Source organism: Tasmannia lanceolata, unplaced genomic scaffold (assembly GCF_043159265.1).
Source record: "Tasmannia lanceolata isolate RefF3 unplaced genomic scaffold, GAP_Taslan_0.1 ptg000023l, whole genome shotgun sequence".
Lineage (NCBI taxonomy): Eukaryota > Viridiplantae > Streptophyta > Magnoliopsida > Canellales > Winteraceae > Tasmannia > Tasmannia lanceolata.
In genome coordinates, this window is record NW_027518700.1 from 28,277,472 (window position 1) to 28,290,911 (window position 13,440).

The window sequence follows — 13,440 nt, forward strand, 5'->3', positions numbered from 1 at the left end:
TCGCTAAGGTATTTCCGATGTCTCTGACAGAAGTAGCTAAGAAGTGGTTCCTTCATCTGAAACCCGAAGAACTCGGAACTTTAGACGAAATTGCTAACAAGTTTGTTGAGCAATTTTTGATGGAAGAAGGAATAGAAGTTACGAAGAGGGATCTGAAAGCAATAAAGTAAGGACCTCAGGAAACGTTTACCTCTTTTGTAGGAAGATGGAAGAGAAAAGCGGCCCAGATGACTAACCGCCCTTCTGAAGAAGATCAAATCAAAATTGTGGTCAAGAATTTGTCTCCGCAGTATTACCACTTCATGGCGACGCAGTATTACTCTGATTTCAATCACTTGATCAAGACAGGAACCATAACTGAAGATGCGTTGTTGAAGGGTTCTCTGGCGAAGTCATCTTTTGATCCGAGGAATGGAAAGAAACCAATGGTAGCTTCAAAGCCTGAAGTTAACAATGTGATTGCTGCACGCCCTATGAAAAGAGTTGTAGCAAAGACAGAGCAGCCAGCGAGGAAAGCGCCACGGCATTTTGATCCGCTACCTTACCCTTTATCCGTCACTCTCAAGAAGTTACTAAGAGACAAAAAGATCACTCTTATAGAACCGAGACTTCCACCACCTATTCTCCCCAGATATTGGCGTGAAGATCAGCATTGTGCATATCATCAAGGAAGAGGGCACCTAACAGATCACTTTATGGCCTTGAGGCATAAAATTCAGGATATGATAGAAGCGAAAAAAATTGCTTTATTTGTGCCAAACACTACCCGAAATCCATTACCAGCTCATGCTGCACGGCCTCCACCTACAGTTGGGGCGGTTTTTACTGAAGAGCCTATTCTTGACCCTGCTTCCTTGATTTGTGCTATCGTTTCTGATTCACCGACTGTCTTGGCATTTGGCAAGGAAATTGAAGAAGTAGAGGAAGAGAAGCCTTATGTGCTTGGTGGAGATGAAGATGATTATGCTGAGTCTTCTGTTGGTCCCTACATCCTTCAATGCGATGAAGAGGAAGTTCAAGATGTGGTTCCGTATGTTCTGAGCTTTGATGACGATGACTTTGAATTTCTGAACGATCAATGTGACGAAGTTCGCCATGTTACTCGGGGTGGCCGAATTTTCAAATCCGCCGAGTTAAGAGCTGAGAATCCAGCTGAAGTTATAAGGGCCGCAGAAGCGCAGAAGCAGAACAAGCCGAGTTGCAAAGAAGAGGACGAGAATCTTTTACGTCAACTTAAAAAGACCCAGGCTAATATTTCAATTTGGGGTTTGCTTATGGCTTCCCCAAAGCACCGTCAAGTTGTACTAAGAGAGTTGAATGTTGCACAGGTATCTGTAGATATTACATCTGATGAGCTGGTTGGTTTGGTAGCGATGGCTAGGGTGTCCAAGACTCTTTCTTTCACTGATGAAGATCTGACATCTGAGGGTCACAATCATACGCGTCCACTGAAGATCACTGTTATCTGTAACGGGAAGAAGGTCCCATAAGATCACTGTTATCTGTAACGGGAAGAATATCACAATCACCGCTACTGTCCTGGGATTTGGGCCGAATGACTTCATCCCTTCTGAACAAGGAATTTTGGCGTATGACGGTACCAGACGCGATATTATCGGAACGCTAGCAACTGAAATTCTGATAGGAGGAGAAATCTTTGAAGTAGAATTCCAAGTGCTCGATATCAGAGCATCTTTCCTTCTCTTGTTTGGCCGACCTTGGCTCCATAAGGTTGGAGTTATCCCTTCTTCACTGCACCAGAAACTGAAATTCATAAGAAACAACAGGGTGATAACAGTCAAGGGTGATCCTGATTTAGAGGTAGGCCAAATTTTGCAAGAGGGTACCTCATAAAAGAAAGGTGATGTTAGTCTAACCGGGTTCTCTGTAGAAGTCACAGCCATATCATTTGAAAAAGCAAAGAATAAAGAGATTTTGTTCCTCACCAGCACTAATCCCCGGGTTGTAAAGATGATGCGTAAACAGGGGTACCTTCCCGGTGCAGGTCTGGGTCGCAATCATCAGGGGATAGTCGAATGGCCTGTAATGAGAGAGAATGAAGGGTTGTTCGGACTCGGATATGAACCTTCTCATGATGAGATTAGAGAAATGAGAAATTACATGAGGAAATGGTCCGAGCTCTGACGCCAGGGTCTAGAGCTGCCGATGAAATCATTTAGTCTGATCAGAAATGGTAAGTACCGCAGAGAGGGAGATGACTTTGCATTCTGTGGGTTCGTAGAGCCGTGGATTGATGAGTTAACAGGCAAGAGCTGTCGGGGTTTGAGATGTTTTTCGATATGGAGCTGCCAGATGAGTACCCGAGTTTGCAGATTCATGAGATCGAACCGGAGGTTGATTGGGCTGATATCCTTGAGCCGTGTCTACTGGAACAGGTTGAGTTAGCGATCGTAGCCATGATCGGAGGAGATGCGCTAATTCTTGATCCCGAAAGCCTTATCACCCCAGCTGAGGGACCCCTCACGAACTGGAGTTCCCAGGTCATACCCCAAGTCGTCATCCAGTACAATCCTGTTTCTATGAAAGAGTCTGTTGTCTCTAGCTATATGTTCATTTCCGAGTCAAAAATAGAGTTCGCTATATCTGATGTTTCTTTTGATGCAGGTACAGTTGTGATCGAGCCCGTTGATGAGGAGTCTTCTGATGCCGCTGTTCAGTCCGATGCAGAGTCCGTTGCATCTTCCGTTGAGTCTACTGAGTCTATCAAGTCCGTTCATACGATAGTCCAGTCTGATGATGAGTCTGTAAAGATTTCTAAAGATTTCAATACTGAGCCCATTGAAGGCGCGTCAACAGATGTAACTTCGATTTCTTTGAATGAAATAAAAGACTCTTCTTTTTATTCGCGTGTATCTACTTCAATTTCTGCTTCTTTATCTGATCAAATTAATAATAATAATAACCAAGACTCCCCCTCTAATGAGGATGCCGGCGAAACTCCCCCTGAAATCAAACACATGATTAGGCAGGAGGAGTAGCGTCGAGCAAGACCATTCAAAGAGGAAATCGAGACCATCAATATTGGTGATGAAACCCTAATTCGGGAAATTCGAATTGGCAAAACATTAACTCCTGAAGAGTGTGTAGAATTAATTGCCCTATTAAAGGAATTCAAATAAGTTTTCGCTTGGTCCTATGATGACATGCCGGGATTAAGTGAAGACATTGTTCAACATAGACTTCCCCTAATCCCAGGTGCCAAGCCGAAAAAGCAAAAACTTCAAAAAATGAAACCAGAGTGGGACTTGCTAGTCAGAGATGAAGTTCAGAAACAATAGGATGTTGGCTTCATACAAGTTGTTGAATAGCCTGAATGGCTAGCCAACATAGTACGGGTGCCCAAAAAGGACGGAAAAGTCAGAATGTGTGTGGATTTCAGAGATCTGAACAAAGCAAGTCCGAAAGATGATTTTCCTTTGCCACACATTGACATCTTGGTGGACAACACAACGGCCCATGCTCTCCTTTCATTTATGGATGGATTCTCATGATACAACTAGATCAAGATGGCTCCTGAAGACATGATCAAGACGGCCTTCATCACTCAATGGGGGACATTTGTGGGACCCGATCCCGCGAGAGGGGTGGGGCGCGAGCCGCCACGCTCTCTCTTGGTCTCTCGTACCCACGCGATTGGCGTGTGCATTTTATTATTGGTTTTAATTCATCTTTTATGTGAACTTGGGATCACTAAGGCAATCCGAATTCCACACAAAAGAGACTGACAGAGTCGCCACCTAGATGTGGGATCTAGAACCCATAATTAACCAGAAATCTAGACTCGCTACCTGGTTACAAGAATGGAAGGTATGGCGAGTTATCCACCACATGCACCATTCCTGCCCGATAATCGATCTTCGATTCCAAAAGCTAACTCTTTTAAATTTATTTTAAATGGCTCATTCAACTCTATGTTAATGTGCGAACTATGTGACATGCATCCTATGATCTAATTTCAATGTGAATCCTAAATGTGTATCTTGATTACTTTATTTGTCTGGATTCAATCTAAGTGACAGTTCTCCTAAAATTCTAATTTCATGGAAAATCCTAAGTGATTTGATTAAGCATTTACAAGAAAATTAATATACAGAACACCACAATTTGTTGTAGTGCCGACTTGTGGTTAGTATGCCATCAGACATCCAAGCTGCCTACGTACCCAAGCCTCACTGGGATCAGAGTCGACGTAGTTCGGTGCACCTAAGCTAAGCTACTTATGCCTAACTCAACTAAGACACCGACCTAGACGGAATTGACTGTTTCAACAGTTTTAGGAGAAGTTATTTAATTCAAGTTGAAGATTTTATTATCCTAGGATTTCATCTAAGATGCTATATGATTCTCATCTAAATGCAAGTTGTTCCTTAGACTAATGCAGGTTAGCCTACATCCTAGTTTACTAGGCTTGTCCTAGGGAAAGATTGGGTGACTAGTATAACTAGACCTATGGTACGGTTGCTATACATAGCAAACATACGTGACGAGGCTGGACTCCTAACTCTAGGACTCCCTAAAACCTAAGACTCCCTAAAACTTAGGACAAGACACGACACCAGTGTTCCTAAATTGGGCTCTAAGGGTTCTTATGACAGAAACCGTAATCCAACGGTTCCGAAAGACACGAGACACATCGATTCAAGTTCTTGAGGTTAATTAATTTTAGATTTCAAGGATTTTCTGTTTCTGGACTTTTAAGGATTACCAATAGCTCTAGGGTTCACCAATTTCGGCCTAGAATAACATCCAAAGAAGGGAATCGTGCGCTCTTTCCTTGCGCAATTTAATACTTAGGTTATAGCATCTTATTGCCTGACATATCTCAGGATTTCCGTAGACAGTAACCTCGGAGCCAACAACATGCTATAGCTTAAATATTCAAATTGTCAAAGATCGAGTGCAATAGGGATACGATTATGGATGTACTGGCCATTTTTCTAGGGAAATCTAAAGATCCTAAAATTTCTGTTTTAATGGATTAAGGAGTTAATATGTGACAGAGATTTAAAGTTCTTTAGAGATTTTCAGATGATTTTCAATTAATTTCGGATTTTCAATGAATTTTATCAATTTTAAACATATGAGTGATTTTAGAAGTGAAATTATTGCAAACGAATTTGAAATGAATTGAAAATTCTACAGCAGCAAGATGGGAATGCATGTAGCTTATTGGAAGAGTTTTGCAGATTTTTACATTAAGATCATATTTAATTTTGATTTAACAATTAAGTGACCAGATTGCAAAAATAACACAAAAACTACTAGAAATAGAAATCTAAATTCAATGAAATTTCTACAGTAGTAATATATAAGTAAACATAGCATGCTGTGATATTTTCATGAATTTTAGAACCAGATTATGAATTAACAGATTATGAATTAACACTACCTCCCATTTTCAAACTAGAAATATGGAATATAAGATTACTTTAAAAATTTTGGGAATTTTATCTGTGATCTGATGTCTGTAAAAATTCTCCCAAAATCTGATAATTTTCAAAGAAAGCATAAAATAATATACCAAACCAAATCCAAAAATTCTCAAAAATTCATGGTAGAATGTAGCATTATGATATTATTTTCTCACGAAATTTCATTAATTTTCGTATCTGTTTAGTATATAATTTATTTTCCTTCGTCAAAAAGATATTTTTGAAGAGTTTTCTATTTTTAAAGCACGATTTTCGAGAAAATTATGACTCCGGAAAATGTCACCTAACCTTGTTCTGATATGATGAACACAAGAAAAATTTTAAATTTCAAAAAATAGATCATCCTGAGATGGCTATTTTTTCGAATTTCGTAATTACTCAGCCATTATTTTAAATAAAATACCACTCTTCACTCAAATTATAAAAAACCGTTGATTCAATGTCCGATCCGATCAGATAGTTATTTTACTCTATTTAGATAGATCATTGTATTAAATTTTGAGACGAAACGGAATTGAAACACTCAAGCAGATCATGATTTTAAGCACACACATTTAATATTAAATTAAATTCATTTAAATGCTTAAAAATCATGCAAAAATCTAAAAAAATACCGAATCATCCGGGAAAAATCTGAGAATAGTTTACTAACCTGTAGTCGAGATCTCTGCCGAGTCCAAGAGCCGAAAAATCCAGAAAATCTCGCCGACGCTCGATCCGATGTCCGCCTTCTTTCTTCCCTTCTTTTTTTGTTTCTCTCACTGTGGAGAGAGAGAGAGAGGGAGAGATTGAGAGAGAATGAGAGCGAGCACGAGTGATAGAGAGGGAGTTGAGAGATGGAGAGTGAGAGAGAGTGTATAAGATAGAGATTGAGATTGAGTGAGAGGGGCAGAGAGTGGAGTGAGAGTGAGAGAGAGTGAAACGTCGAGTGGAGTGTGAGATAGAGATCGAGAGAATGAGATTGAGAGAGTGAGATTGAGACAGAGAGTGGAGTGAGAGTGAGAGAGAGAAAACAGAGAGATAGGTAGCTATGGAGAGAAAATGGAGAGAGAGAGAGAGAAAAACAGAGTATGGACGCATGTGTTTTTTTTTTTTTTTTTTTAAAAATAAGGATGTTGATGAAGGGTTGAAAGAAGTCCGGGGATGAAGGGTTGAGGGCAATGGGTTGTAGGGCAGTGGCCGAGTGAGCGATCTCTTGGGAGATCACCGAGTGGGAGAAAAATGGAGACTTTGCACCGAGAGCCCGAATCCTCTGTTTTTTTTTTTTGTTTTTTTTTGGGGGGCTGAAGTGGATGAGGGAGATGAGAGGAGGAGTGAGATAACAAAGGGTGGTGGGAGATGGGGAAGAAAACCGAGTGAGAGTGGAAATAAAAAATACAGAGACCTTCTGTTGTTGTTTTTTTTTTCTTTCTGCTGTTGTGGGACTAGGAGAGATTAAGAATAGGAGAGTTGAGAGAAACCGCTGGTGAGGGAGTAGGGAAGAATGAGAGAGGGAGAGATTGAGGGAATAAAAAACATGGGTGATCGGGAGAGGGAAGAATCACCGAGAGAGAGGAGAGGGGCGTAGGTAGCAGAGAGTGAGAAAGGGAGAAGGAAACACAGGGTCACCGTAAGAGCCGATCCTCCATTTTGCTTTCAATTATATTTGCACTAACCAAATATTTAATTAAGTGAAGAAAAATTCCAATTAGGGTTCATAGGTAATTTTCAAAAGGGCTAATTTAGTGTTAAAATCAATTCACCCCCCCTCTTGAGTATTTCAATTGGTATCAGAGCCTCGTCTCTAATTTTTAGAAAACCCTAACCGGTCTAGAGTAAAGATTCTAAAATGGCAAACTACCCTCAACACCATGAAGGTTATTCAAACACTAGGCCACCCTATTTTGATGGAACAAACTATGGTTTTTGGAAAACTAAAATGAAAATCTTTTTAACCCAAGATTATCAAATGTTGAGAGTTATTAATAATGAATACACATTACCCACAAGAAACCTAAATGATTGGACCGAAGCCGAACAACAAGCTTCAAATTATAATGCCAAAGCTATGAATTCCCTTATTTGTGCTCTATCTCCCGGAGAATTCAATAGAGTATCAAATTTGAATTCGGCTAAGAAAATTTGGGATACCTTAGAAGTCACCCATGAAGGAACCAATCAAGTCAAAGAATCTAAAATGAACCATCTTTTTCGGCAATATGAACTCTTTCAAATGACACCCGATGAAACAATTGCCGACATGTACACTAGATTCACCAATCTTGTAAATGGACTAAGGGGTCTTGGAAAACAATTTTCCAATAGATATTTAGTGACTAAAATCCTTAGGTCCCTACCTTTGTCTTGGGAATCCAAAACCTCCACAATCACCAAAGCCAAGGATATGAACACATTGAACCTAGATGAACTAATAGGGTCCTTGATCACCCATGAAATGATTTTCAAAACAAAAGCACCCGAAATTGAAACTAAAATTGAAAAAGGAAAAGGAATTGCTTTTGCATGTAATGTAGGTGAAAATGAAGATGCAAAGGAAGACATGGAAGATGAGGTTGCCCTCCTAACAAGAAGGATCAAATTCTTGCAAAGGAACATGGGAGGCATGAGAAATAGAAGGACAAATCCCCCATTCAAGAAGAAAGAAGAACTTGGTGATGGATCTTTTCAACCCCGATGCTACGGTTGCAAGAAGCTTGGACACATTCGCCCGGATTGTCCACTCAACAATGAACCTACTTCAAACAACCGCTTCAAGAGAAGAGAAGGCAAGAAAGGAATGACCGCCACGTGGGATGAGGAAATTAAAAGCGAAGGCGAACAAAATGATGGCCAAGATTGCTTGATGGCAAGGAATGTGTGCTTCATGGCCTCAACAAACGACAATAACGAGGTAAACACTTAAATGATGTCATTGTTTTAAAAGAAGTTCTTGATTCCTTACAAAATGCAAATGATGAACTGAAATTCAATTTGATAAAATTGCATCACTTGAAGATTCTCTTGCTAACATGACAAAAGAATTTGGTTGGTTAAAGAAAGATCATGAATTTTTAGATGATAAAAATGAAAAATACAAAGTAGAAATTCATGAGTTAAATGCTTCTATCAAAATCTTAAATGAAAACCGACAAGAACTTTCTAATGAAAACAACAAGCTAAAGCATGAAAATGGTAGGCTATCCTTTGAATATGATGAACTAAAGAAACTTTTTGAAAAATTTGAAAATAGTTCATTGAAATTGGATAAGCTTGTTAATCTTCAAAGAATGTCAAGCGACAAAAGTGGACTTGGACATAAATGGAATACCACAATATCTAATTATAAAAACAAACTTGAAAAGGTTTCTTCTAGCGGTACCAAAATTTGCTTTTATTGTGGTCTAGAAGGTCATTATAAGGTAGCTTGCTTGCATGCTAAACAAGATAAGATCAAGTTGAACTCTAAAGTGAAAATAAATGAACATAGCAAGATTAGGAAGATTTGGGTACCTAAGGGATCTCACTTGCCTATTCATATGTAGGTATGCCTTAAAAGCCACAACAAGAGGAACACATGGTACCTTGATAGTGGATGCTCTAGACACATGACTGGAGACCTTACTCAATTCGCATCGCTATCACTCAAGGATGGTGGAGAAGTTACCTTTGGAGATGATAAGAAAGGAAAAGTCAAAGGTGAAGGCACCATAGGTAACTCTGCCTCTCCCATACATGATGTACTCTTTGTTGATGGCTTGTCCCATAATCTTATTAGCATTAGTCAATTATGTGATAATGGTTTTGAAGTTATCTTCAATCCCGATAAATGCATTGTTAAAAATAAGATAGATGGAGAAGTAAAATTCATAGGTTCTAGAGACAATAACATTTACATAATTGGACTAGATGATCTTAGACTCCAAAATGTGACTTGTTTTAATGCCATTAGTGAGGATTCTTGGCTATGGCATAGGAGGTTGGGTCATGCCGGAATGGATCTCATTTCGACCCTCTCCTCAAAAGAAATTGTTAGAGGATTGCCTAAGTTCAAATACACCAAAGATCACATTTGTAGAACTTGTCAATTAGGAAAACAATTAAAGAGCTCATTTGCACCTAAAAATATGATTTCAACTTCCTACCCCTTGGAGCTACTTCATATGGATCTTTTTGGACCAATGAAGACTAGTAGCCTAGGTGGAAAGAGGTACGTGTTTGTAGTTGTGGATGACTACTCACGATTTACTTGGGTCATATTTCTAGCACACAAAGATGAAACCTATGAAAACTTCCTTATATTGTGCAATCAAATACAAAATGAAAGAGGTATTGCTATCTCTTACATTAGAAGTGATCATGGAACGGAATTTGAAAATGTACATTTTGACACTTATTGTAATGAACATGGCATAAAACATAATTTTTCTGCACCTAGAACACCTCAACAAAATGGAGTAGTAGAAAGAAAGAATCGAACTCTCCAAGAAATGGCTAGAACAATGTTGCATGAAAATGATCTCCCTAGATATTTTTGGGCGGAAGCGGTTAGCACCGCTTGCTATATCATAAACAGGGTATATTTAAGGCCAATTTCTAAGAAAACACCATATGAGCTTTGGAAAAACTTGAAACCAAATATAAGCTATTTTAGAGTGTTTGGATGTAAATGCTTCATTTTAAACATCGAAGATAATCTACACAAATTTGATAGGAAGTCGAATGATGGAATATTCTTAGGGTATTCTTCTCATAGCAAGGCATATAGAGTATTTAATAGGAGAACCGTAGTGGTAGAAGAATCCATGCATGTGACATTTGATGAAAGAGAGCCAACACCTCAAGAAATGCCATATGATGAGGATGAACCTATTGAACATCTTTTTCCAAAATTGAGTGTTCCTCCTCATGCATCTACAAGTCATACACTACCTAGTGAGGAAGTAGAAAATGAAAATGATAACTCATTACCTAGGGATAGGAGAACATTGGTAGATCATCCTGAATCCCAAATTTTAGGTGATGCCACATCGCCAGTGAGAACTAGATCATACTATCGTAGTGTGACTAACAATTTGGCGTTCCTATCCGAATTAGAACCTAAATCCATCAAAGAAGCTGAAAAGGATGAATATTGGTTGATGGCCATGCAAGAAGAGTTACGTCAATTCGAAAGGAACAAGGTGTGGAGGCTAGTGCCTAGACCTAGTGATCATCCAGTCATTGGCACGAGATGGGTGTATAGAAATAAATTGGATGAAAATGGAATTATCACTAGAAATAAAGCTAGGTTGGTAGCCCAAGGGTACAATCAGGAGGAGGGAATAGACTATGATGAGACATTTGCTCCTGTTGCCCGTATGGAGGCTATTAGGATACTCTTGGCATATGCATCTCATAAAGGATTTAAATTATACCAAATGGATGTCAAAAGTGTCTTCCTAAATGGCTATATCCAAGAGGAAGTGTATGTTGAGCAACCTCCAGGTTTTGAAGACTTCAAACATCCAAATCATGTCTTCAGGCTTGATAAAGCTTTATATGGGTTAAAGCAAGCTCCTAGAGCTTGGTATGAGAGGCTTTGCACTTTCTTAGTTGAAAAAGGTTTTGAGATGGGAAAGGTGGATAAAACATTATTTATCAAAAGAGAAAATCAAGATATCCTCCTTGTCCAGATCTATGTGGATCTGTGGCTCAACTAATCAAAAATTGTGTGATGAATTTGCCACTCTAATGAAAAATGAATTTGAAATGAGCATGATGGGTGAGTTAACCTACTTCTTAGGACTCCAAATTAAACAATACAAAAATGGGATATTTTTAAATCAAGAAAAATATACAAAGGAGTTATTAAAGAAGTATGGCATGGATAGCAGTAAGACATCAAGAATTCCCATGAGTACTACTGCTAAGCTAGAAAAGGATGAATTTGGCAAATCTGTGGACCAGAAGATGTATAAGGGTATGATAGGTAGCTTACTCTATTTGACAGCCAGCAGACCAGACATTATGTTTACTGTCTGTCTCTGTGCTCGATTTCAATCGGATCCAAAAGAGTCTCACCTATCGGCAGTCAAGAAGATCTTCAAGTACTTAAGAGGAACCCAAAGTCTTGGACTATGGTATGAAAGATCCTCTGCCTTCACTCTCATTGGATATTCAGATGCAGACTTTGCTGGATGTAGAGTGGATAGGAAAAGCACTAGTGGGACTTGTCAATTCTTGGAAAAATCACTTGTTTAATGGTTTAGCAAGAAACAAAATTCAGTAGCTCTTTCCACAACAGAAGCATAATATGTGGCAGCTGAAGCTTGCTGTGCACAAGTACTATGGATGAAAAGCACATTAATGGATTATGCAATTAAAATGGAAAATATTCTCATCCAATGTGACAATACTAGTGCTATAAGCCTCACAAAGAACCCCATACAACACTCTAGAACAAAACATATTGAGATTAGGCACCACTTCATTAGAGATCACTCACAAAAAGGGGATATTTGTCTAAAATATATCAACACTGAAGATCAATTAGCGGATATCTTTACAAAACCCCTTAGTGATGATAGAATTTGTTACATCCGAAGTGCCTTAAACATTTGGAGTGCGGATCAAGTAAAAGAAATTGCCAAATAAATACTTTGTGCCCTTCACCTGCTCATTTATATAGTATTTATATATATATCATCTTTGTTTGGTAGTATCTGCATGAATGAGATGTCAAATATTAATCTTAAAAATCACTCAATTGATACTCTTAGCCTTCTTAGTTTTCTAAGTTGGAGAGGTATCTTCACTTTAATTAAAAATACCTAACAATTTGACATTTGTCAACATCTTGATCATGAACAGGTATATGTGCATTACTTGGTTATATATTTTTATACCATAAGCATTGATTTAGGAGGAGTTATCTACTCCTAAATTTTTTTTTACACCCTTTCTGTCGATGACAAAAGGGGAGAAGGTTTGAAATTGATTATCTATTCAATTGACTATATGCACCACATGCTTATAACTTGTATCATTTATCTGTGTGCATATATTGAGGGGGAGTTCCAGTATTCACTTGCCTACTATGTCACTCCACACACACCTCATAATCAATTTTGTTTGTCATCATCAAAAAGGGGGAGATTGTAAGCCCAAGGGTCTACTCTCCAATCTTGTTTTGATGATTCTAAACATAATTGATTGTGTTTTTGAATACTAATCAATTTGCTTTGAAGTATTGTGTTTAAGATAGGATTGAACATTGAAGAAACCAACACACAACATGGCCATGCTTGAAGATGTACCCAACAAGAGTCAAAGGAGCTAAGTGGAGCTCACATCATCACTCAAGCAAGCATACAAAGATGGAAGATCAATTGAAGACCAAAGCTAAAGAGGAATTGAAGGTTGCATAGGTATCATTGTACATCCCTTCTCTTTAGATTTTCAAGTCAAGGCAAAACGTTTTCAAAGTGTTTTTCAAAATTGTTTTCACACAACACTTAAAGAACTTCAACGGTTTAGTGAATGATTATGTGGTGGACCAACATGTTGGGACCCTCATAAACATTCCATAATTATCATAGGAGTTGAGTTCCAAAAGTCAAAAATCAAACAAGAAATAAAATCTCAAAATATACAGATTTTTAGGCTTCTCGGAACTCCGAGAGTTCTCTCGGAACTCCAAGAAATGGTCCAGTAGCTTCTGGCCATTTTCTCGGAACTCCGAGAAATGGTCCAGTAGAATATTTTGTTCTTCTGGCCGTTCTCTCAGAACTCCGAGAATATTTCTCGGAACTCCGAGAATTTCTCGGAGCTCCGAGAATGGTTCTCGGAACTCCGAGAACCTCGCGACAGCTAAGAATATAGCCGTTGGGATTTGAATTAATTTGTGAAATTTGATATTTCCACCCCCAAACGGTCATATTCTCTTGAGGGATTATAAATACAACATCTAGAGGATTTTTTCCTCTCTCTTGATCATTTTGAAAACATACTTGAGCATCAAAGAAAACTT

The 13,440-nt window shown here is 38.6% G+C and overlaps 1 protein-coding gene across 1 annotated transcript; it reads left to right on the forward strand.

The window, feature by feature from the left end:
- Positions 1-227: 227 nt before the first annotated feature.
- On the forward strand, positions 228-1,490 carry LOC143855987 (uncharacterized). Its single transcript, XM_077366029.1, has one exon. The coding sequence runs from the start codon at positions 228-230 to the stop codon at positions 1,488-1,490; it is 1,263 nt and encodes a 420-aa protein (XP_077222144.1).
- Positions 1,491-13,440: the final 11,950 nt, after the last annotated feature.